The sequence below is a fragment of the Rhinatrema bivittatum genome, chromosome 4, assembly GCF_901001135.1.
Source record: "Rhinatrema bivittatum chromosome 4, aRhiBiv1.1, whole genome shotgun sequence".
NCBI classification, from domain to species: domain Eukaryota; kingdom Metazoa; phylum Chordata; class Amphibia; order Gymnophiona; family Rhinatrematidae; genus Rhinatrema; species Rhinatrema bivittatum.
In genome coordinates, this window is record NC_042618.1 from 228412496 (window position 1) to 228439522 (window position 27027).

General features: G+C 44.9%; 1 protein-coding gene across 3 annotated transcripts in view; it reads left to right on the plus strand.

Annotated features, from left to right (window-relative positions):
* PEX26 (peroxisomal biogenesis factor 26) overlaps positions 1-14777 on the plus strand; it is a 28986-nt gene extending 14209 nt beyond the window's left edge. For 2 of the 3 annotated variants that reach the window (XM_029599811.1, XM_029599810.1), the window contains exons 5-6: positions 2886-3032; positions 13919-14777. In XM_029599811.1, coding sequence (XP_029455671.1) covers positions 2886-3032; positions 13919-14022 — 251 coding nt within the window. In that variant the 3' untranslated portion in view covers positions 14023-14777. Of the gene's footprint in view, positions 1-2885; positions 3033-4736; positions 4816-13918 lie in introns of all 3 variants that reach the window. The other variant, XR_003856423.1, reaches the window with a different exon arrangement.
* The last annotated feature ends 12250 nt before the right edge of the window (positions 14778-27027 follow it).

The window sequence follows — 27027 nt, forward strand, 5'->3', positions numbered from 1 at the left end:
GAAGCTGCACATATGGGGAAAGCAGAACAGAAAGGCACTAGGGCAGGAATTCCCAACCTTTTTAAGAGCATAAACCCCATTTCTACCTCCAAAAGTTTTATGGACCCTCCACACATTTGTCTTTAATATTTACATAGTATGTCATTTATGGAAAACGTATTAATGTAATTACAAAGATATGATATGCACATTATTATCATTCATATTGTATAAAACTTAATATTAAGTAATGCTTACTGATATAAACTAGTGGGGCTGGATTGGTGGGATAGAGAGAGAAAGAAACTGGTGGGGATGCACTGAGGCAGAGAGACTGGGAATGGATTAGGAGGAAAGATAGATGTGGGAATGGAGAGACAGACAGCCGGGGATGAACTGAAGGAGAGAGACAGATGTGAGGATTGTCAAGAGAGAGGGAGAGGAGACTGGCGGGATGGATTAGGGGAAGAAAGCGCGATACGGGGGAAGATAGAGGTGAGGATGGACTGGGGAAGGAGGGAATGGTAGGAATGGAATGGGCGAGATAGGGACTGGTGGGGGATGGCCTGGGAAGAGGGAAGGAGAGAGAGACTAGTGGGAATGGACTGAAGAGAGAGAGAGACACCACTGAGGATGGGACTGGGAGAGAGAGGTGGGGGAGGAAGGGGTGTGTTTGAGACAGTCTTGCATCACTAAGATGGAGAGGTGGAAGTAAATTTGATGCACACATTCTTGGCTTGGTAACTTCTTTATTTATTTACAAGCCATTAAGCCCGTTAAAACGGGCTACATCCCTCTGTCTCTCACCTCCCCCTCATTCTCTCTCCCCTCACTCTTCACCACCCCTACCTCCTACCTCCTCACCCACTCCTCCCCCTCCTCTCCTCTCACTCAGTCCCTCCCTCCCACTCAGTCTCACTCACTCCCTCCCCCCTCTCTCCCTCCCTCCCTCTCACTCACTCAGTCCCACTCACTCTCACTCAGTCCCACTCACTCCGTCCTCTCCCTCAGTCCCACTCCCTCCCTCCCTCTCTCTCCCTCAGTCCCACTCCCTCCCTCAGTCCCACTCACTCCCTCTCACTCAGTCCCCCCTCCCTCCCACTCAATCCCTCCCTCCCACTCAGTCCCTCCTCTCACTCACTCCCTCCCCCCTCTCTCCCTCCCTCTCACTCACTCAGTCCCACTCACTCTCCCTCAGTCCCACTCCCTCCCTCTCTCTCCCAGTCCCACTCCCTCCCTCAGTCCCACTCCCCCTCACTCAGTCCCTCCCTCTCTCTCAGTCACTCCCTCCCACTCTCTTTCTCCGTCCCTCCCTCCCACTCAGTCCGTCCCTCCTCCCTCCCTCTCTCTCTCTCTCTCTCTTCTCCCTCCCTCGCTACTGGCCGCTGTCGCCGTCGCCACCGCTCGCTACCGCTGTCGCTACCGCCGCCGCCGCCCGCTACCGCCCGCTGCCGGTACCGCCGCCGCTCGCTACCGCCGTCGCCGCCCACTGCTGCCACTGGACGCCGCCATTTTTTTTCTTTCTGACGCTGGCTCAGACCGACGTGCTCGCCCGCACATGCGCGGTAGAGCTGGTCTCTACTGCGCATTTGCGGCACGTCGGTCAAGCTTCGTTTATCTAGTAAGATTTTATTTTTAAGAAAATAACTTCTCCCTCCTGCCCTGCTTTCCCTCACTCATGGTCCTTTCCTGAGTGCTGGCTCCCCTCACCCCCCTCCCCAGCCTCTAACCCATTTCCTTTCTCTCCTGCCCTCTACCCACTGTGTCCCCTTTCCCCATCATCTACTTCCTGCCATAATCCCATGTCCTCTCCTGCCCTGCTTCGTCTCAGCTGTGGCCCTTTCCCGAGAGCCTTGCCTCCTGCCATTGCCTCGTCCCTAGTGCCAGTGTGGTTAAGTAAAAAATATTTAAAATGTCATTTTACTTAAGTTGGGGCATTCTGAATGCCCTTGCAATGGTGCCCAGACTAGGGAATCATGATAGCTCCAGGGTGGCGTGGCTCAAATGGTCTTGGGCTGACTGCAGTGCATGGGTTGGCAGCTAGGGCTGAAGCTCCATTGTGGTAGTGCCTGCAGTGAAGGTCAGGTCAGCGATGGAAGATTATTGAGAACACTGCTATTAGGATTTATTTATTTATTTTATTTATTTATTTAAAATAATTTATATACCGGAGGTTCCTGTATTCTGCTGTAGAAGAAACAGCCGGCAGTGCAGGGGCAGGGCCAGTGGTGATGATGCACCTGCAAACCCAGACGTGGCACCACCTGAGATTTCTGCCATAGAGCCAGGGAAAACAGAAGAAGCCAGAGAAATCATAGGGAATTGAAGGGAAGGTTCTCACTGCTATGCTTTAGTCCAAACAGGGGAAGAAGGTTCCTGAGCCCTCAAGCCTGAAACTAGGCTTCTAGTCACCAGATTCCCCCCCCCCCCCACCCCCCACCCCTGGGCTGTCCCTGCAGCATCCCTGCCCTCTCAGGGTGCAGACAATCAAACCAGGGACCTTATGCATGAAGTGCATTACACTGGCCACTGAGCCAGGGGGCCAGCCCTACCGCCTGTACTTTTTAGCTGTACGTAGAGCAGGCTTTCCAGGGTCATGTTCAGGTCAGGGAGGAAGATAAATGCTTATAGATTGCATTTTCAACTCTATGCACCTTATTTTCCATGGGAAAATATGATGCAAAAATCTGTGTACCTGTTGCAAGTCTCAAAGCAAACGTGTGTGTGTGTGATTTCTCTGAACTTGGAATAAAGTGCATGGGTAAAAAGTACCTGTGGCCTTCGTTCCCAATGTGGACAGTTTGGAAATGGGCCCCAGGTGGTCTAACCCAGGACCTTTCGCAGGTTTCAATTTCTCCTCTGAGTAACATTCTGTTTTAATTTTTTTTTTTTTTTTTAAATCCCAGGCAATGTACCCAAATCACTCGTGAATTCATTGAAGCTTTTGCGCAGAGTACTGGGATCAGCGATGAGCTGCTTACATTCCATCCCCTTCAAAAGAGTTGTCTTGGCTGCATTGATAGTCTACCTGGTATTGTTGAGATTGGATGCTGGTAAGTGGTGGTAAGAAGGTTTTTGATATTTTCTGACACGGGGGGTGGCTTAAATGGACTTTTCTTGTCTTGCATTTCCTGTCTCTTATATCAATAGCCAGTGTACAACAGGAACAGTTATATAGGATCTTATTGATAAGCACAATACAGATATCTCACAGACATAACAGAATAAATATCCCAACAGCTACATAAGCAGACAACAGATAAAAGTCCATAGCATAGATGTAAAAAATGGAACATAAAACCTTAAAATTATGAGTGTGAAGCCCCCACCAGAGAATTCATCTTAAAATTAACCCAATAAGCCAACAAAGCCCTGACCCACAATCAAGCAAAGCTCTTGTAGCCATTATGAAGCAAAAGTAACAGAAAAAAAGACAGGTCTTAATGGCTTTTCTGAACTATAATAGGTCAGGAATAAATTGCAAATCTCTGAGCAAAGCATTCCAGAGAGAAGATGCTGTTCCTGTCCATATCCCAGATCAGTCCAGACAAGTGGGGGGGGGGGGGGGGGAATTGCATCCCTACCAGCAAATGAACAGGTTTGCACCTCTACCATCTGCTGGAGACAGAGAAATACTGAGGGACTGCAGGAAGAACTCTCGGTTATGTAGCAGTGCCTGAAAAGCTTTTATTCTCTGCTTCCATCTGCTGGTAGGAATGCAAAAGCCCTCGCTTGTCTGGACTGATCTGTGGTATTCCAGGAACGAAAATTAGCAGGTAAGAACCAATTTTCCTATAAGTAAAACTTCCCATTTGCGGGTGCTAGTTAACTTAACCTCTTACAGAGAGTATACAAAGCCAGGCCTCATTTGCTGATCTCCGGGATCTAGGGGACATGAGTGATTGAGGGAGGGTTCACAGCTGTTTCATGTCTTCTCTCTAAGCAGAAGTTATTTTATGAAATCTTGTAAAATCTTTTCGATTGCATTTTCCCCAGCCATGGCATAATAATCATTAAAGGCCTAGGGAAATATTTCACCTGTGCCAATTCTTCTTTCTCTCTCTTCCTATTGATTAACGTAGTGTACTGTTTGTTAGTCCACTTGAATGCACAGAAATAAAGTTTTAACTAACAAAAAAAAAAAAGTAAGGTGATCCCTTTTTCATTGGACAAATTTAATGCATTTCCTAGGCTCGCTTTCAGGATCTGAGGTAGGGAGTGTCAGCTCCAGAAAGCAAGTCAGGAAATATTAACTTTCTATTGGACTAATTTATCATCTTATATCTGCCTATTATGGTTAGTATTTTTTACTTCCGATGTGCTTTGTTTTTATTTCTTTCTTCTTCATCACCTCCACTCATCTGTCCTATTTTCACATTACACCTCTGGTCCATAATTTGTGCTCCTATGAACGTTACTGCAGCTAGAGGTTCCTTTCTGTTCATTTGCATACCAGACACTAGAATACCCCAGCAGTGTTCACTAGGAGTGATGCTATTGAGAGGAGCCCTGTAATGTGCTTAGACCATGCATGTCCCTTTGAAGGCTGACACATAGGGAGATGGAGCTGAGCTCACAGTGAGGAGAGAATGCACTAGGAACAGGGAGAGAAAGAAATACAGTTGCATAATTAAACTCCTACCCAAGAATAGAGAACTGAGCAACTGTTAAGAGAGTAAGAGCAAGCAGAGAGAAAAGATACATTGTGTTACAGTAATCTAGTCAGGTTTCTCAGATGTTGCTTTTATGTTTTGCAGATATAGGCACCTCTCTTGCCCCATAAGCATCAGAATGGCCTGCCTGCCTTCCTGCTGCTTCTTCCTATATTGGCACTGTGTGAGTCTCAGTTTGCGTCGTGCGATTCTCAGTTTGCGTCGTGCAGGTGCCTGTAGTTTTGTGCTGATCGTGTAAGACTGAGTCTGTAAGATCAGCAAGAATACAGAGAATGCGTGGTGCCAGCATCATCTATCAACTATTCAGGACCATGCAGGAGAAAACATATAGAGCAAAGTTTAAGGAGACTAGCTTGCTTTGTAGGAGGGGGAGATGGTGGTGGTGGTGGAGGTAGATAGGTAGGCAGGCTTGCTAGGGAGAGGCTGGAGGCAGGTGGGTTTTGGAGGGGAAGGGAATGGCTAACTAACTAGGAAGACGAGATTGCAGGCTGATTGGGAGGCAGGCTTGCAAGCTTGTGGGGACAGAGGCAGGGCTAGCCATGTGAGAGGGCGAAGAGATTCAGGATTGAGGCTGAGAAGCCTTGAGGATGTTGGGGAGAGCAGAACCCCGAGCAGGGATAGAGACACCACCCCCCCCCCCCCACCCTGGATTTTCCCTTTCTCACAGGACAAGCAGGATGGTAGTCCTCACATATGGGTGACATCACAGAATGGAGCCCAATCACGGAACACTTTTGTCAAAGGTTCTAGAACTTTGACTGGCCCCTACTGGGCATGCCCAGCATTGGCACTAACCCTGCAGCCAGCAGGGGTCCCTCTTCAGTCTTCTTTTTTCCGCGCAGCAGTAGCCATGCGGTTAAGGAGCTCTGCAAGGATTCCTGACAGGAATTTTCCTCGCGGAATTATTAAAATTTAAATTGCCTCACAGGGGTCCCTCCATTAACTTTTTTCTGTCCGCGGTACTCCGGTAAGTTTTTACCCATTTTCCGTCTATTACCGTCAAGTTTAGCCCTTGCGGCCTACTGGCCGTTGACCGTACCGCGGCTCGATTTTTTTTCTATGGCCATGGCGTCGGGGTTCCGTCGGTGCCCAGACTGTACTAGTACCATGTCCATTACAGACCCTCATAAAGTCTGTGTAATGTGTCTTGGACGAGAGCACGATGTCTTGACCTGCACCAAATGTGCCCTAATGACACCAAAAGGTCGCAAGGCCAGAATGGAGAAGATGGGACTTCTCTTCCGTGCTCAAACCCCGACTCCATCCATTGCATTGATGTCATCTGAACCGGCACCATCAACTTTGTGCCAGCATCGACCGCGACCGGTGACTGTCTGGCATCGACAACTTCTCGGCCTTCGACACCCTCTTCTCCCCCTCAGGACCGAGGGGATCGAAAGAGAAACATCGCCATCGGCACCAAAAGTCTCGGACGATCAAGGGAGCGAAACCATTGACCTTGCCATCGTCCGAGCCGCCGTCGAAGAAACCCCGTCCAGAAAAGGCACCGACCTTTTCGGCAACTGGGTCACAGAGGCAATCCTCGCCCGACAGGGCATCAGGAGCTGTGACTCCGCCTTTAACGGTGGTCCCTCCGGCTATGCCTCTGCCTCCTTCTTCTGTTCTGGAGCTGGGGCTGCTTGCTCCAGGTCTCCAAGAAAAACTGGACCGGATGGTTCAGGAGGCCATTGACAAGGCGATGCACCGACTCCAGGTTCCCCCGGTACCGACATCAGTACCGATGGTGGAGCCGGCTACTGACCCGATTCCATCAGCCTTGGCACCGCTGCTATCGAGAATGGAAGCGCTTATAGCCGCTTTTCCACCGATGGACCCCGGGTCACCGATGGCTCCGGTGCCCTCCCCGATTACTTTATCATTGGGAGGAGAAACACCGTTCCGCATTCCTCCATCAGGGGTTCTCCCTCAGCCATCTAGATCGGTGCTGATACCTTCATCGGCGCCATCGAGCCATCCACCGGTGCCCTCGATGCCTGTGCCTGGGCCTTCATTGCTTTCATCAGTGCCTCCGGTTATTCCTTCGATGCCTTCGGAACCTAGTCCAGGACCTTCAGGTATCCAACTCCCCCCATCCCTCTCCAGTTTCTAGAGGGACAGGTGCTGATCCTTATGATACCTGGACTGATGATTCCTCACCAAACACCGATGACTTGCCATCACCTCCTTCACCCACTGAGAGTAGAAAGCGTTCTCCCCCAGAGGACCTTTCTTTCATAAATTTTGTGAAGGAAATGTCTGAATTGATCCCCTTCCAATTACTAACGGAACAGGACGACAGACATCAAATGGAATTGCTTCAATTCCTGGATGCGCCCAAGGAAATCACCTCCATCCCTATCCACCAAGTTCTTCTAGATCTCCTCAAGAAGAACTGGGAACATCCTGGCTCCATTGCACCAGTCCACAGGAAAACTGACTCTACCTATTTGGTGCAGTCAGTTCCAGGCTTTCAGCAGCCTCAGTTGGATCACCAATCTGTGGTGGTTGAATCTGCGCAAAAGAGAGCGAAAAGATCAAAACCTCACACTTCCTTTCCCCCTGGCAAGGAACAGAAGTTTTTAGGTACCATTGGTCGCCGAGTCTTTCAAGGATCAATGTTGATCCTCCGAATTTCCGCTTAACAACTCTATATGACCCAATATAATAGGGTCATTTTTAAGCAGATACAGGAGTTGACAGCCTCCATGCCTCAGTCACTTCCAGAACAACTCCACACCCTAATTAACCAGGGTTTGGAGGCAGGCAAACATGAGATCAGATCATGTTATGACATCTTCGACACTGCAACCAGAGTATCTGCAGCTACTATTTCAGCGAGACGATGGGCTTGGCTCAAGTCTTCAGACCTTCAACCGGAAGTCCAAGATAGGTTGTCTGACCTTTCCTGTATAGGAGACAATCTCTTTGGCGAGCAGATTCAAAAGGACCATCATGAGACTCTCAAACAGCTCTCTCTGATACCTTCGGATTATCCTTCCAAACAGCCTTCCGGAAGGACTCTAAAAAGTCTTTCTACAGACCAAAGAAGTCCTACCCGCCAGCAGCCAGATGTCGTTCTGCGAGACCATTCCTCAAATCACAGTCTCGTCAGACCCGAAAACAAAAGCCAGAGACAGCCCCCCAGCCGGGCCCTGCTTCTGGCTTTTGACTTTCGCGTAGAGAGCAGCAGCCAGATTCCATTAGCACACATTTATTTATTTATTTATTTATTTAAAGGCTTTTATATACCGATGTTCATGTACTAGTACATACCGCATCGGTTTACATAGAACCAAAGTTGGAAATTACATCAAACAAGTGGGTACAAAGAACAGGGCTATACATAACATACCAGTGGGACGACGGTTATACCATTTCAACAACATATGGCAATCAATCACCTCGGACCACTGGGTCCTAGCAATAATTGCTCAGGGCTATCATCTCAATTTTCTCTCCATCCCACCGGATTCCCCGCCTCTAATGGCATGGAAAACATCCAGTCACCAAGGAGATGCAGGGAAGACTTCCAAATTATTTTAAACGAACGGTATTTTTATTCATCAAGTCGGCTACTCCATTGCTCAATCAACACAAATTCTTTCAATTTCAGTCTTGGGACTGTTTTCATTTCCCTGCATCTCCTTGGTGACTTAATAACTTATTGTGGAGAGCGGTGTTGCTCCATTTATGTTTATGGAAAACATCCAACCATTCATTGCTCCTGGAGCAGCAGGTCTCCCTCCTACTCCAGTCCAGAGCAATAGAACCATTCCCTCAGCAAGGTCTCGGGTTCTATTCCCGGTACTTTCTAATACCCAAAAGATCGGGAGGCATTTGTCCAATCCTGGATCTACGAGCCCTCAACAAGTACCTCCAGAGAGAAAAGTTCAAGATGGTAACCTTGGGCTCGCTTCTTCCTCTTCTACAAAGAGGAGACTGGCTCTGCTCTCTCGACCTCCAGGACGCATACACTCATATTGCGATAACTCCATCTCATCGCAAATACCTGAGGTTTCTCGTAGGCCCCAAGCACTATCAGTATCGTATGCTTCCATTCGGCCTAGTGTCTGCACCACGATTCTTTATAAAATGCCTCGTTGTGGTTGCTGCCTTCCTCAGGACTCAAGGTGTTCACGTCTACCCCTATCTGGACGATTGGTTAATCAGGGCTCCGACTCAGCAAGCCGCTTTGTCATCCCTACATCTCACCTTAACCACTCTAATTTCGCTCGGATTTCTAGTCAACTACGAAAAATCCTGCTTAGTCCCATCTCAAACCTTATCGTTCATTGGGGCAGACTTGGACACCTTACAAGCAAAGGCTTTCCTGCCTCGACAACGAGCCCTCACTCTCGTGTCTCTGGCGCATCAGCTGCAGTCTCAACGCTCGACGACTGCTCATCGTTTTCTCATCCTCCTAGGACACATGGCGTCTTCAGTTCAGGTCACCCCAATGGCTCGCCTGGCCATGAGAGTCATGCAGTGGACCCTAAGTTCACAATGGACTCAATCCCTTCAGCCCCTGTCGACCATTGTCCACGTCACTGATTCACTCCATCTGTCTCTCGCCTGGTGGACAAATCAAATCAATCTTCTACAGGGCTCGCCCTTTCAGGCGCCAAACCCTCACATAACTCTAACCACCGATGCTTCCAACTTCGGGTGGGGAGCCCATGTGGCCGATCTCCAGAGACAAGGTTCTTGGTCTCCAGAGGAAGCCAAACACCTGATACATTTCCTGGAACTATGAGCAATTTGATACGCTCTCAGAGTATTTCAGGATCGCCTGTCCAATCAAGTCATCCTGATCCAGACGGACATCCAGGTGGCCATGTGGTACATCAACAAACAGGGAGGCACTGGATCCTACCTTCTGTGTCAAGAAGCTGCACAGATTTGGGCGGAGGCCCTCTCCCACTCGATGTACCACAGGGCCACCTACTTGCCAGCAGTGGACAACGTGTTGGCAGACAAGTTGAGTCGCACCTTCCAACCCCACGAGTGGTCTCTAAACCCCTCAGTAGCGAACTCCATCTTCTAAAAATGTGGTTATCCTCAAATAGGCCTCTATGTGTCACCCCAGAATCGCAAAGTAGGCAATTTCTGCTCTCTCACTCGCAGCCAACATTATCCACCAAAAGAGACATTCTCCCTATCATGGGTAACCAGTCTCCTATATGCATTCCCTCCACTTCCACTTCTCTCGAAGACTCTCGTGAAGTTATATCAGGACAAGGGAACCATGATCCTGATAGCACCCCACTGGCCCCACCAAGTGTGATTTCCAATACTTCAGGATCTCTCCATTCACAGGCACATTCCTCTGGGAACACACCCGCTTCTAATCACTCAAAACGATGGGTGCCTTCGCCACCCCAATCTGCAAGCCTTGTCCCTGACTCATGGATGTTGAAAGGTTAATCCTTCAGCCGCTTAACCTTTGTGATCCAGTCTCCCGTGTCTTGATTGCTTCACGGAAGCCTTCCACGAGAAAATCGTATTCTTACAAATGGAACAGGTTCACGTCATGGTGCTCTTCTCAGGCCCTTGATCCCTTTACCTGTCCAATTCCGCAGTTTCTAGACTACCTCTGGCACTTGTCAGAGTCAGGTCTTAAAACTTCCTCCATCAGAATGCATGTCAGTGCTGTGGCCGCCTTCCATAAAGATATCGGGGGCGTCCCTATCTCAGTGCAACCCCTTGAAATACGCTTCTTGAAGGGCTTGCTTCACCTCAAGCCTCCACTGCGTCCTTCGGCCCCTTCTTGGGACTTTAACCTAGTTTTGGATCGGCTCATGAAACCACCATTTGAGCCTCTCCAATCCTGTGAGTTTCGCTTTCTCACATGGAAAGTGATTTTCCTTTTGGCAATCACTTCAGCTCACAGAGTTAGTGAACTACAGGCCTTAGTTACCTATCCGCCTTACACTAAACTTCTGCAGGACCGGGCGGTTCTTCACACTCACCCTAAGTTCTTGCCTAAGGTAGTTTCGGAGTTTCATCTCAATCAATCCATTATACTACCTACCTTTTTTCCCAGGCCCCATTCCAATCCAGGAGAGCAGGCTCTGCATACCCTTGACTGCAAATGGGCTCTAGCATTCTATCTAGACCGTACAGCTGCCCACAGAAAGAGCACTCAATTGTTTGTCTCTTTCCATGCCATCAAATTGGGGCAGCCTGTGGGTAAGCAGACTCTCTCCTCCTGGTTAGCGGACTGCATATCCTTTTGCTATCAGCAAGCAGGCATTCCGCTTCAAGACCGTGTTAAAGCACACTCTGTGAGGTCCATGGCGACTTCAGTAGCACAGCTACGATCAGTGCCGCTTCCTGACATTTGCAGGGCTGCCACTTGGCAGCCCTGCAAATGTCCAGCCCTTGCAGCACCCTCCGGCCCCAATTCCCTTCCACCCCTCTGCATTGGTGGAGGGGTGGAAGGGAATTGGGGCCGGAGGGTGCTGGAAGCCAATAGAGACGGGGGGGAGGGAGAAAAAGGGGGGGGGAAAAAATGGATAAACTGCGTAGCTTGCTGGGCAGACTGGATGGGCCGTTGGTCTTCTTCTGCTGTCACTTCTATGTTTCTATGTTTCTCTCCATACTTTTAGAGCCCACTATTGCCTAGACAAAGCCGAAAGACAAGATTCCATCTTCGGCCAGTCTGTCTTGCGTAACTTATTTACAGCGTGACGTACCAACACCCTTCCGCCTGCCCGGTGGCGTTCAGGGTGCCCGCCCCCAAATTCTACCCCAATTGTTGTGCCTGTTGCACGTCTTGGGTACATTTGGTGCATGTCCGGACATCCTCAGCTCGGTACTCACCCATATGTGAGGACTACCATCCTGCTTGTCCTGTGAAAAAGCAAACGTTGCTTACCTGTAACAGGTGTTCTCACAGGACAGCAGGATGTTAGTCCTCACGAAACCCGCCCGCAACCCCATGGTGTTGGGTTTGTTTCTTATTTTATTTTTCAGCACTGCCTGTAGCTTTGTAACCAGACTGAAGGGGGACCCCTGCTGGCTGCAGGGTTGGTGCCATGCTGGGCATGCCCAGTAGGAGCCAGTCAAAGTTCTAGAAACTTTGACAAAAGTGTTCCGTGATTGGGCTCCATTCTGTGATGTCACCCATATGTGAGGACTAGCATCCTGCTGTCCTGTGAGAACAACTGTTACAGGTAAGCAACATTTGCTTTATCCTGGATTCTTTCCTGTGTGCCTTCCCTCCCTTCATCCACGGGTTGGGTACTCTTTCAGTGGGGTAATCAAAGCATAAACTACCCATGTAGTTTTGTTTGTGCCAGCAACTCTCAAAGCATTTGCCAAAATGTAGCCAGTTTGATTATTTATCTCTAAATGATTTATGCAAAGAACGTAAGAGAGAATGACGTTTAGTAGAAATATAAATTAAGAAATCCAGTGGTGGTTGCTGGGGGAACAGAGCATGGTCGATTTGTTTTGCCCCCACTCCCAACCCCAACCAAGAAAGCATTCTACTGCTCCTGCACTCCCACTATAAGTGCCACCTGCCAATCAATAAACACAGATTATTATTTTGTAATCTGCCTTTTGTGTCTAGATAACCACTTCAAAATGGTTTACGTTTAGGAACTGTCAGTATTTTCTCTAGCTGCTATGCTAAGCAGGTGGCAAATTACATTTATAAAATTAACATAAAACAATCATCACCAATATGATGGAAAACACTGTTGAAAACATAAAACTAGAGACAAGAGAATTACCATTGCAACAGATTCCAAAATTATACCATTACATTAACATAAAAACAAATCCCAGCAGCCTTGCAAAAAACAGATTAATTGGCCAGATTAGCGAATACAGAATCATCCTAGAAAATAAGACTATTAGGCTCAAAATACCTTAAAATCCTTCCTAAAAGATTTTATTGTTGGCTCAGCCTGTAAATTGGTTGGTAAAGCAATAGTTCTCATTAGCTGTATCTGCAGTGACATTAGAGCAATTCCTGTTCTTCTGCGTTCAGACAGGCTAGCCCCCATAAGCGGGTTATGCAGCTTTACCAGCAGATAGAGATGGAGTAAAAGCTGATGTCACGGATATATAGCCCTGCCTCGACATCGGCCCGCCAGTATTCTCCATTTCCAGCAGATGGTGGACATGCATTTCCCTACTGGAAATTGCTTGTAGTAAAAAAAAAAAAAAGTGGACAATTTCAGGAGAAAACGAGAAGTTGGATAGCATCACTTGCCTCCTGAGGTGATACCGGTGGATCCCTCCCTCAGTTGAGCGCTTTGAGTCCGGGTAGCCTTTTTCAAGCATGGACATACAAAAAACCAGAAAGCGGTTGCAGGCTGAGAGAAGCTCAGCGGTGAAGGCTTTCGCCATCTCCCCCCGTAGCCGGAGATCTGTTCCTGCTTTCAGTCAGGGAAGGCTGAGCTCAGGTTAAAAAAAAAAAAAAAAAAAAAAAGGGACTTTTCTACAGGGGCCCCCTTCAGAGATAGTAATGCCTCCTAAATCTGGGTCTCATACTCGAGGTCCCCACATGTCTGCCATGGATTGGTTCGCTCTTTAGGTGTGGACGATGCAGTGTGTTGTTCCTGCTATTCATTGAAGGACTGGTCAGTGACTTAACCAGCCCCTCAGTTTAGTGAATGTTCATTGTTTTGCTGAGCTCCATGTTTCTTATTGGTTGGAAGCATGAGTGGTTGGTTGATCATACTCATTCTCAAGTATAATCAGTTTATCGAGTTTGGCTTTTCCAGAGAATACTGGTAGGCCGATGGGGCATGGCTATATATCTGTGACATCAGCTTTTACTCCATCTCCATCTGCTGGTAGAGGTGCATAACCCACTTGGGGATTAGCCTTCCTTCATTAGAGGAAAGGAAATTATCAGGTAAGTAGTAATTTCTCCTTCCATTAGGAAATGGGCAATAGCAATATGAAAACGTATAGTTGTGCATGCTGTGAAGAAAATGCATGGAAACAGCAGATGAGCAGTATTCTGTTGCATGCCGGGACACCTGCAGAAAAACTTGAAGGTCATTTATAGATTCAAAATTGTTGCTTAATGGGTATGGCCTTAGTCAGATCCTCCCATCACCTCCTACCATGGAACATCATGAGCTGAGGTAAATTGCCTCAACTGCTGCCAGTACTGAAGACTCTGTTGTCCCCAGATAAAACTTCCACCAGCCCCCAAGCTTCTGAGGGGAGTAGTCATCATGTATTGTGCAGTAATAAAATTGCACAGGAAACACATTCAGTAATGTTTTGTTCTTGTTCCGCAGCTGCTCCTCCATCCCATCCTTTTATCTACATGTTGGTCCAGCTCTTCCGCCAGATGTGGTTTGCAGTATTTCCTGTTCGTGCCACGCCTCCAGTTACCATCTGAGCCAGCAATAGGCTTACCAGGATCAAACTTGCAACACTGAAGTGAATGGGGATGGGGGGGCGAGGCTGTCCACGATAACACTGCATCCAGTGAACACTATAGGAACATTAAGCCCTGTAACCAGTGACTGAGCAATTTAAAGGTTTGGTACACCAGCTACAGTTAATGTCTCTCTATGGGAAGGGTACTTTTTGAAAGGAAATGGACTGACTGAAAATTACCTCCCTCCAGTGCAGGTTACACAGCACATGTACTTTTTTTTTTTTTTTTGCCTTATCAAAAGGCATCCCAGGGGCAGGTACATATATGTGCCATTTCCAATGAAGCAGCCTCTCTGAAACTTGCTTCTGTGATCTACCTTGGCTCAGCAGGCTGGAGTGACCAGATAGGCTGCTTGGGTCTGATGTTCTCTGACTCCGTCTCACCAAGTTACAAGAAGCAACCATAACCCACTGTTGGAATGACTTAATAATTACCTTTTATTAAACTCTCACTGGCATGTGTGTGGATCGGTTTGTAATGAGATTCAAATTTGCTGCTTGGGTTTCACTTCAGGTGACGGTCCTAACTATGCATGGGTTCTTGACGAATCACAACAGGACCGTGAATTCACGGAGGGATTTGCATGGCATTGAGTAAAGTCATACCCTTTTTTAACCTCGCTGAAAAATGCCTTATTGCTATTTAGACTGGCAAGAAGCATGTTTTTCAAACTCTTTCTGCATATATTAACATGCTCATTTGATTCTAATTAGCATAGTGGTTCTATCTGTGCAATTATTATAAAACCATTTCTTAACCCAAGTGATTGGAATGTATCATCTGGGGTTGGGAATGCTGTGGAGGCAGCATTTATAGCCCCTAAAGGCTGGGATAAGGAGTCTGAGTCATCACACAACACTATATTAACATCAATAATGACATGCCAAAGAAATACTTTTTATTTTATTTATTTATTTAAAATTATTTATATACCATTTTTATATGTAGTCGTAGTCAAGGCGGTTTATAGCTTAAAAACATACACAAAATATGAGACACAAGGTCTAAATAAATTAAAAAGTGAAAATAAAATTATCACAATATAAAATAAACAAGTCATTGCATAACATCGGCGCAAAAACTAAAACGTATCAAAACATAAATATGGAGAGGGCAGGATGGGATAGGTAGGAGGGGGGAGATTAAACGATAGGACTAGGGTCAAAAGTGCATTTAAAGAGGAAGGTTTTTAAATTTTTCTTGAACTCTTTCAAATTGTCAAGGTGTCTCAGATTTTCTGGGATAGTGTTCCAGAGCTGGGGGCCAGCAACTGAGAATGCACGTCTTCTGGTAATGTCAAGACAGGCAATTTTAATGTTGGGTACTTGTAACAGATTTTTTTGAGTGGAACATAAAGTTCTATTAGGTTTATAAATGCGAAGTTCTGAACTTAGCCAGGTCAAAGAATCGTTATATGAGAGATTATGGATCATAGTAAGAATTTTGTATTTTATTCTATGTTCAGTTGGTAACCAATGCAGTGAGTAAAGAACGGGGGAAATATGGCCTCTATGAGATTTGCTGGTTAAAAAACAGGCTGCAGCATTCTGAACTAGTTGTAGAGGCGAATCGCATTAATACACACCCTGCATAATTATCCCACCATAAGAAGGGAGGAAGACTCGTTTAAGGAGGGATTTAAAGACAGGGAAAAAAAAGACCTAGGAAGTATGGGGATATATAGAACATATAGAAAGACATGTTTTAATGAAACAAAGTCAGCATGGCTTTACCCAGGGCAAGTCTTGCCTCACAAATCTTCACTTTTTTGAAGGAGTTAATAAATATGTGGATAAAGGTGAACCGGTAGATATAGTATACTTGGATTTTCAGAAGGCGTTTGACAAAGTTCCTCATGAGAGGCTTCTAGGAAAAGTAAAAAGTCATGGGATAGGTGGTGATGTCCTTTCGTGGATTGCAAACTGGCTAAAAGACAGGAAACAGAGAGTAGGATTAAATGGACAATTTTCTCATTGGAAGGGAGTGGACAGTGTAGTGCCTCAGGGATCTGTATTGGGACCCTTACTTTTCAATATATTTATAAATGATCTGGAAAGAAATACAATGAGTGAGATAATCAGATTTGCAGATGACACAAAATTGTTCAGAGTAGTTAAATCACAAGCAGATTGTGATAAATTGCAGGAAGACCTTGTGAGACTGGAAAATTGGGCATCCAAATGACAGATGAAATTTAATGTGGATAAGTGCAAGGTGATGCATATAGGGAAAAATAACCCATGCTATAATTACACAATGTTGGGTTCCATATTAGGTGCTACAACCCAAGAAAGAGATCTAGGCGTCATAGTGGATAACACATTGAAATCGTCGGTTCAGTGTGCTGCGGCAGTCAAAAAAGCAAACAGAATGTTGGGAATTATTAGAAAGGGAATGGTGAATAAATTGGAAAATGTCATAATGCCTCTGTATCGCTCCATGGTGAGACCGCACCTTGAATACTGTGTACAATTCTGGTCGCCGCATCTCAAAAAAGATATAATTGCGATGGAGAAGGTACAGAGAAGGGCTACCAAAATGATAAGGGGAATGGAACAGCTCCCCTATGAGGAAAGACTAAAGAGGTTAGGACTTTTCAGCTTGGAGAAGAGACGGCTGAGGGGGGATATGAGAGAGGTGTTTAAAATCATGAAAGGTCTAGAAAGGATAGATGTGAATCGGTTATTTACTCTTTCGGATAGTAGAAAGACTAGGGGGCACTCCATGAAGTTAGCATGGGGCACATTTAAAACTAATCTGAGAAAGTTCTTTTTTACTCAGTGCACAATTAAACTCTGGAATTTGTTGCCAGAGGATGTGGTTAGTGCAGTTAGTATATCTGTATTTAAAAAAGGATTGGATAAGTTCTTGGAGGAGAAGTACATTACCTGCTTTAAGTTCACTTAGAGAATAGCCACTGTCATTAGCAATGGTAACATGGAATAGACTTAGTTTTTGGGTACTTGCCAGGTTCTTATAGCCTGGATTGGCCACTGTTGGAAACAGGATGCTGGGCTTGATGGACCCTTGGTCTGACCCAGTATGGCATTTTCTTATGTTCTTAGATGGCAGGTAGCTTCATTTCAATCCATTGCAGTCTTATAACATAACGGTGGAGAAGAGAGAACTGTTTTGCTATTCGATAAGGCCAATAATTGAGGGGGGCTTTGAAAAATATATATTGAATCTTCCTGGAACTTGACAATACACTTACAAGGAAAACAAAATAGCTGCACTATTTTGGTCTTCATTAACAAAGATTGCTTCTTCTTATTTTGCCTGGTACTAGCCACTGCAATATGAATCTTAACATTTATAAACAAAATATCTCCATATCTGAAGAAACTTTTTAATCCGCCAGTTGAACAATTATAGTTGCTGGTGATAGTGTGTCAAGTTTCCAGCCTCTCAAGAAACCTAGTTGAGTCAAGGTTAGCTAGAGATGTCTGGGATTGCTTACCCTTAACAGCTTTCCTCTTCGCCTGAGGGAGGTGATGTGTTTATTAAATAGCTGGAAATGATACTGCCAGGGCTTTCAGTTCAAGTTCAAATATGCTGACACAGAAGAATTCTTAGGAAAATTTATTATATGCAGTTTCCTGTGTCTGACCAAGTTTTCAGCTTTAGTATATAAAAAGCCACTGTCCTTTACCAGCACTGAGTCATTTTACTTCCAGCTTCTTTTCTATAGCCTCTTGAAGTTCCGATGTTATCATCAATTCATATATTTGAATTTTAATTGCAGAAGACTGTGAAACCAGCACCTCCTGTTGATTAGATACCTGCTTAATTTGAGCAGGCAAAGAGAGCTGTAGTGCAGCTATGGCTTCCCACAATGTCACAAAAATGAAGGTTTATGGGTGCCATAGACAGCCTACCTCAAACTGGGAACTTTGCAGACTTCTCAAGGAAATCTGCTCAAGTCCCACAGGACTGACCAGCTCACTAAGTCAAGTTCCACCCCATTGCTTCTGCCCTACTCCAGCTGCTTTCCCCAATTTCTTTGTTGCACCTGCTACCCAGCCCCAGTAAGGCAGCCAATGCTCTGAGGTCCAGCCCGCCATTCTCTACTACTGCAGCGTCCACGGCAACATCACCTAGGGCCCCTATGGAAAGACCTTTTGTTCCCTCTCTACTGACGCTACTGGACAAGACCGCTTCTTGGGATACATGATTGTTGCCTTAGTGGAGGGGGGAAGCTAGGTCTCTCCACTTTCCTTGTCGCCCCACAAAGAAGGCATCACCGAGTCCTCTGAAGCCACACCTCAAGATGACAAAAGCATCAGTCAGACAGGTCCACAAGACACATCCGGGCTTTCCCTTTGCACATAACCATGAAAGCAGGAAAGTGTGCCAATGCTGAACCCAAGAATCTGACTGCATACCATCCTGGTTAGTCCACCACCTTGACTTCCCCCCTTTCACTACCATGTGAGTCATTCAAATCTGTGGGGGAAAAAATGTCATTTTTTTCCCCACTAATTTTTCTTCAACGTTTGTGGGTTGTAATAAATGCTGATAAATTCCTGGGAAAAACAAAATAAAAACTGAATTCTAAAGTCCCTATCTTTACTTAGATCCATCTGGGCTATTTCAGCTTTTATTGCAGTCTCTTGGGATATTGTAACCTCTCTGTTGCCAATATCCTGGGAAGATACCTCACGCCGAGCCTTTTCAGCTTTCCACTGTGGTGTGGTTTAAAAGCTGTTCTAACTCCTTTTGAAATGTTAGCACCAGCAGTCAGATTGCACCCTGGTTAAGATGCAGCCCATCCTCTCGGAATAGGCTCCCCCCTTGCCCAGAATGTTGCCCAGTTCCTAACTTATGCAAAGCCCTTCGTCTGTTATGTATTCAGGTTATTTGTGTTAGTAAAGTAACAGTTCATAAAATCTGTATTTGGGCCACAGATTGTCGTCTTTATTGCATTTGGATTCTGTTTAGTTCTAAAGCTGTGTGGATCAATAGCACAGAAAATATAATACAGTTTCAGTATAATTTGACTACAGTGATTTGAATGCATTAATAGCGATAAACACCATTTTATTTTAACCCAGTCTCCTAGAAATGTATCCAAGTTTCTATTTTTTGTTTTTAAATAGTATGACATTCTCTGTTTTCTCTATTTTAGAAAAAATACTAGCTGGTGTACCTTGCATTCCATTCCATTGTGCTATGCAAGAATTGTGAAACATTTTGTAAAAATTAGGAAGTAGGCCTATTTTTTTTTCTTAGAATTTATAGAGAAAATATGAAGGAATTGCTTCAAAGTAAAGGAAAACACATGGAATAATTAAATTGAAAAGGTATTTTAACACTGGAGATGCAGTACTGTGGCCACTTTTAAAAGCAATTTTTTATATAACTTTAGGGTTCACGTCTTGATCTCTCCATTAGGCTTTGCTTGGTATTTCCGAGGGACCTGAATTCTCCATCTTCAGATGGTCTGATGCAGCATGGCATCTCTTATGGGTACCGGATACCTGGAGAGCTTGAAAGGGACGTGTGGGAACAAATGGCACCAAATAAGCTCTATAGGTTGATAAAGAGGAAATGAGAGTTCTCTCGACATTGTGCAAATCACAAACTCTGCAGAAAATAGCTTTTATTTTTTGATTTCCAGAAAAGGAATACACAGAATCAAACTGAATATAATACAAAAAAAAATGTAAAATATTCACAGCATTCTCTTAAGTCCACCAGAAAAAGGGCATGAAGTAGCAAGATTTAGAAATCTTTTTTATTTATATTATTTTATTAATTACAATGCCCATAAATATGACAAGAAAAGGCAGGAGAATAAAAATACAAAACAAATGACAAGAAATGTATCATCTCCTAAATAGCCTTGGACCACAATAAAGAGGGGTGGACTTTAAAGGCAAGGGAGAGCTACAGGTAACAATTTAAAGAAAAGAAAAAGCAATAACATGCTGTAAATCGGAAAATATACACTTTAATAAAGTGATCGGGTTCTGGCAAAGGAGAATTCTTCTGATCTAAGAAGAAATGAAGCTGGTTAGGAAGGAAAAATTATCTATTTCCAGCATATGAAACAATATTTTTACTCGGATATCTGAGAAGAAAAGTGGCACCTAAAGAAACTACTTCCTGATGCATTGCAAGAAAAGATTTTCTCCTCTCGAATAGTTTTAACTACATCCAGATAAATCCAGATACAGTTCCCATAAAAAAGGGTTTGAACTTTGCGAAAATAAAATTTCAAAATCACGTTCAAGTCCTGTTCAAACACAAAGGATACCAAAAGAATCTGTCTTTCCACAACCTCTTCTGCTGAACTTTCCAATACTGCAGACACATCTAATGGTAGTTCTGGTTGAATAGGAGGCAAATCTCTTCTATTATGGCCACAAGTAGAAAAAAAGACTCTATTAATTGGTGGGCAAGAATCAGCTGATCAACCAAGAACTTCAATGAAATATTTTTTCAGAGTATCTTGAACAGAAGTCCCAAGAAGCTTAGGAAAGCTTAGAAACCGCAGGTTTAGACGCCTTGAAATGTTTTCTGACTGTTCTACCGTCCAAGGAATAGAATTCTTATCTTGAATTAAAGCTGAATTTACTTTTTGGATCTCTTGTACATGCTTTTCCATATCACCCACTCTAGATTCTATTCCTTGAAGCCTCTGCAAATGGACTTCCCAAAGTTCAGAAACTGATTTTACTAACAAGCCAATGTCAGAAGCACAGCTGGTAACTGCAGTCTACTCTCACCAGGACAGACCATGTAGAGTCTAAAGAAATCTGAGCTGGTCTTACCAAGGGTTGTAGAGAGCAACTCTCAAGAGAGGGAGAAGAGAGATCACCATATGCAGCTACCGATGCAGAAGCACCCAAACTTGGCATTTCTGAATTCCTTCCAACAGAGTGTTCTTCCAAGCCAAGCAAAACTATTCCAGCTGCAGCTTCCCCCACCGGAGAGCAGACTGCATCATTTTCTTGCGTCAGCAAATGAAATGCTTTTGGCTGTAGTGGAAGGGAACCCTCCAAGGGACCTTTCTCATCCAGAGGTGCCTGCACTCCCTTGCATGGCTCCTCAGTGGATCTGGAATCCTTATGTTCTTCCGATAGTTGGCACAAAATGGAGTCTAATAAAACAAAACTGTATATGATGTATCCTAGTATCTTGAATTCAAAACAACATCATATTTGATAACAATAACGAATAGCTGATACCATGTAGACTTATGTTTTTAGAAGCAGAGAAAACCTCATAAAAGAATGATACAGACTTTCAGATACTTGAAAGGTGTTAATGATCAAAAGACAACGACAAACCTTTTCCGTAGGAAAAAAATCACCAGAACCAGGGGTCACGATTTGAAGCTCCAGGGAGGAAGATTCAGAACCAATGTCAGGAAGTATTTCTTCACGGAGAGGGTGGTGGATGCCTGGAATGCCCTTCCTGAGGATGTGGTGAAGACCAGAACTGTGAAGGACTTCAAAGGGGCGTGGGATAAACACTGTGGATCCATAAAGTCAAGAGGCCGCCAATGAAGAGTGGGTGACTCGCCAGAATGAGGGCTACTGCCTGGAGTCAATACCCTTATTAAATAAACATACACATGCTTACTGTGACTCCAACATCGCTCTAAGCTTCAACAGCAAGAGGAAATGTGGAAAAAAGGATTCACACTCACAAAGGGGAGTAGCCGGCTTGTTACGGCGGTTACTACCCCAAATCAAATAAGTCTGATACTTCACTTTCAATGCATATACAGCATAGTTCTCTGATTCAACGGCAGGGGAGAAGAAAAACCGATACTTCACACATCCAGCAGAGCTCTCTGCTTCAACGGCAGGGGAGAAAATGAGGGTTCGCACTCACAAAACGGGGAGTAGCTGGCTTGTTACGGCGGTTACTACCCCAAACCAAATGTGCCTGATACTTCACTTTCGATGCACATCCAGCATGGCTCTCTGCTTCAACAGCATGGGAGAAGACTGATACTTCACGCGTATCCAGCATAGCTCCCTGCTTCAACGGCAGGGGAGAAGAAAAACAACCAATAAGGGCTGTATAACATAGGCTGGGTAAAACAAATAAGCATGGGTGTAGCTTGCTTATTGCGGCGGCTACTACCCCGAACTAATCAAGCTAGATATTTCACTTGGATGCAGCTCCATCACTGCTCTCTACATTAAAACTGGGGGTGGAAGGGAAATAGAACCAAGAGCTAAGAGAAACAGATAAGTATGAGAGAAAAAATGTGTGAAGCTTGCTGGGCAGACTGGATGGGCCATTTGGTCTTCTTCTGCCGTCATTTCTATGTTTCTATGTTTCTATGAATGGCAGGCTTTACTCCATTAGCCTCAATTGCCAATTATATGCATGTGCAGTCACCGGTAAGTATTCGGACCGTCACAGAATTTTTTAATCATCGGTTTCTCTGCAGCAAGAGTTTTTTAAAAGATTTTTTTGCATTTTCAAAATTTCAATATGTTAAACTCTGTTATATTACCGGTACCCAGGCAGTGCAATTATTCTTATAGTAGCAGGGTATGTGCAGCTAGGATATCAACCTGGCCATGGCCAGACACGGCTCGTGTTTCTGTCAACTTCCTCAGGGGCCGAGAGTTGCCAAATCTAGGTTGAAAAAATGACAAGGTTTATTCAGTTTATGCCAGCATCTATACCAATAATATTGCTATTGAGTATATACATACGATTCCACGGTCTGCCCAGCAGAGACTTCTGCTACTTGGATGCAGCTTTTGCCTGACAGCTGGAGCCGCCATTTGCTGAGGTCATTTTAAACCTGCTAGAATCTCAAAAAGGAACCAATCAGAAAATAAGGTTTGGTAGACTGGGAACCAAATGCTAGATCAGGGAGGACCATTCAACTGAATCGTTAAGTCCCTGTGGGGATTGAGAAGTTAATGTGAATATCCACCACTGTTCACGATAATTCAGAAAGTAACTGTGATCGCCACCGCGGGGACTTTTTATCCCTTGTTCAAGAATTGTCCATTTTAATTGGTCAAAAGTGTGGCCCAACTCAATGCAGTGACTTACCATTGGTGCCTCCATATTGGCAATGTTAAGACGGCTTCTGTGTTCATGAAGCCGTACTTTTATTTTTCTGCTGGTACGGCCCATATATAGTAGTGGGCAGGGACACTGTATCAAATATACAACAGAGGTAGAATTACATGTGATCATTGATTGCTTTCTGTATCTATATCCCGTCTGTGGATGTTGCCAATAGGGACCCTCCATGGTAGTGGCACACATGTCACATTGACTACACTGATTATGGCAACCTTGTATCCTTGTCGAATCATGATAAATAGAATCAGCTCGCACTACAAAGTTGTGGAGGTTTTTGCTGCGCTTGTATGCAAACAGGGGCTGATCAATGAAGATCGAATGAAGTTGAAGAATATGCCAATGTTTTTTAATACTCTCCATGATGAGATATGATTTGTCTATATGGGTTAATACACAAATATCCTTAGATATCGGTTCTTTCTCTTTATACTGTAACAGAGCACTACGGGGGGAGTGCCATGCTCTCTTGTAGGCTCTATATACTGATGAATACGGATAGCCACGGGAGAAGAATCTTGAAGCTAGAATGCCAGCTTGGATTTTAAAATCTTTGTCAGATGAACATAGACGTCTAATCCTAAAGAACTGACTGACTGGAAGTCCATTTTTAAAAGCCCTTGGGTGGAAGCTATGGTACATTAACAAATTGTTTCTTTCGATTTCCTTGCGATAAACAGTGGTCTGAAGTTGAGAATTTTGAATAAAAATTAATATATCCAAAAATGCTATTTTTTCTGAACTATATTGAGCTGTGAATTTTAAATCTTCATCAATTGTATTAATCCACTGTAAAAATTCTTGAAGCAAGGGTTGTTCTTCTGTCCAAAAACTCAATAAATCATCTATGTACCTTATCCATAAGGTGATGTTTTTAAACCATGTGGACTCGTATATATGCTGTCTTTCCAGTCTGTCCATAACCAAGTTGGCTATGGAGGGGGCTGCCGAGGAGCCCATGGCAATGCCATGAATTTGGAGATAGAATGTATTCAAAAATAAAAAATAATTTTTTTGGATAACTAATTTGGCTATCTCAAACACAAAACTGAATGGAATCCTGGAGCCCATCATGGAATCTTTGAGGCATTCTTCAATGGTAAGTAATGCTGTAGTGTGAGATACATTAGTGTAAAGAGATACTACATCCATAGTCATAAGCAGGGTGGATTTGGAGAGAGTGGTGTGTTCTTCCAATATTTTAAGGACATGGGTGGTGTCTTGAGCATAGGAATGCATACTTCTTACCCGAGGTTTTAGAAAAAAAATCCAAAAAAAATGGCTAATGGTTCCAGGATAGACCCATTGCTGGCTACAATCGGTCTCAAAGGGGGGTCTTCCAATGATTTGTGTACCTTGGGAACACCATACATTACTGGGGTACGAGGACATTTAACTTTTAGAAAATTACATTCCTTACGTGTCAAAAATGGGGTGTGCTTCTCTTCTAGTAATGCCTCTATTAAATCAGCTATTTCCAAGGTCGGGTCTCCTGGAAGTTGTTTGTAATATTTACAGTCAGATAAGTGTCCTGATAAAGATTGAACGTATTGATTGCGATCCTGGACTACAACACTCCCACCTTTGTCCGCGGGTTTGACGATTATGTGAGGATTTGATGACAGATTATCGAATGGCACCCAGCTGCGTAACATCTACTACTAAATATTTCTATAGCGCTACTAGATATATGCAGTGCTGTACAGATACATGGAAGAGAAAATCCAAGCTCCATGGAGCTTGCAATCTAGTTGAGACACACAAACAAGACATGTCTAGTAATCACTTAAGTATTGGGGGAAAAATGGTGAATGTGAAAGGGCTAAGATTATGAAGAATCAGGGTTTTGGATTAAAAAGCAATCTCAAAGAAATGGACCTGAATATGGCCAGAGATGAGTCTGAAGCACCAACTCTCGAAGGCTGTTCCTTGCACATGGTGCTACAAGACTGTGCAGAATTAGTTGACAAACACAGGAAGAGGAACATAGGGAGATATGAGAGGGAAGGGAAGATGGAGATCAGGGAAGGGAAGGTGGAGATATGAGAGGGAAGGGAAGGTGAGGAAATAATTTGAATTTAAAGCAGAAGCAGATAGGGAGCGAGTGTAGAGCTCTGAGAAAGGTGTAACATGATCATAATGATATAGCTAAATTCTGAATAGGGTGTAGCAGAGAAAGACGGTTCAGTAGCAGACCTGGGAGGAGGAGGTTGCAGTATTCCAAGTGGGAAGTGATGAAAGAGTGGACAAGGGTTTTGGTGGACTGCTCAGACAGTGGATTTTGGTGATACAAAATATTGCTAAAATGTTTGTTTCTGTATAGTATGTGAGCAGAGGAGAGAGAAGAGTCAAAGACCACCCAATGTTATGGGTCGAGAGGATAGGGAGGAGGAGGGTGGTATCCTCTAGAAAAAAATGGAAGAGGGGAAGTTAGGGTAGGAAGAAATAGTTCAGTCTAGGCCATGTTAAGTCAGTGGCATAGCTACAGGTGGGCTGTGGCCCACCCACTCAGCATTACCTGGCACCTGAGAAGAGAGGTCGGATACAGGGCCATCAAAAAACAAATCCCACGTTGCCTGAGACCTGACCTGACCTTCGCAAGGCCATTGTAGAGCTCATCCCATGCGGCCTAATGCCCAAGAAGAGGCCCATCACGGAGCTCGTCCCGCATGGCCCGAGAAGAGAGGCCCGACCATCGCAGGGCCATTGCAGAGCCCATCCCATGCGGTCTGATGCCCGAGAAGAGACCCACCCGTCACAGAGCCATTGTGGAGCTCATCCTGCACGGCCCGAGAAGAGGCCCGACCGTTGCAGGGCCGACAACTGAGCTCATCCCACGCAGCCCGAGAAGAGAGGCCTGACTGTCTCAGTGCTGTCATGGAGCTCAACACACATGGCCAAAGAGGCTTTGCAGCAAAGAGGCCCAAAAGAGAGGGAGAGGCCCTGATTGTGTGGATTGTGTATGTATGAGAGACAGAATGGGAATGAGAAGCATGTGTGTGAAAGAGCATGGGAGTGAGAAGCCGGTGTATGTATTTATGAGAGACAGCATGAGAGTGAAAAGCCTCTGTATGTATGTATATGAGAGAGCATGGGAGTGAGAAGCCTGTCTGTATATGTATGAGCGAGAGCATGGGAGTGAGAAGCCTGTCTGTGTGTGTATGAATGAGAGCTTGGGAGTGAGAAGCCTGTGTGTGTATGAATGAGAGAGCTTGGGTGTGAGAAGCCTGTGTGTGTATGAATGAGAGAGCTTGGGCGTGAGAAGCCTGTGTGTGTTATGAATGAGAGAGAGCATGGGAGTGAGAAGCCTGTGTGTGTATATGTATGAGAGTGAGAAGCCTCTGTATGTATGTATATGAGAGAGCATGGGAGTGAGAAGCCTGTCTGTGTATGTATGGGAGTGAGAAGCCTGTCTGTGTATGTATGAGAGAGATCATGGGAGTAAGAAACCTGTCTGTGTATGTATGAGAGAGAGCATGGGAGTGAGAAGTCTGTATGCATGGGAGTGAGAAGCCTGTCTGTGTATGTATGAGAGAGCATGGGAGCGAGAAGCCTGTCTGTGTATGTATGAGAGAGCATGGGAGTGAGAAGCCTGTCTGTGTAGGTATGAGAGAGAAGTCTCTGTGTGTGTGTGTGTGTGTGTGTATGAATGAGAGCATGGGAGTGAGACGCCTATATGTGTATGTATGAGAGCATGGGCTTGGAAAGCCTGTGTATATATGTATGAAAGAAAGCATGTGGGAGTGGAAGCCTGCATGTGAAAGAGGGCATGTAAGATAGTCTGTGTGTGGGAGTAGAAACCTCCCTGTGAGAATGGGAACCTGTGTGTGTGAGAGAGAGTTTAGCTAAAAGAGAGTGTAGGGGAGTGGGACCTGCTAGTGAGATCCAGCATGTGAG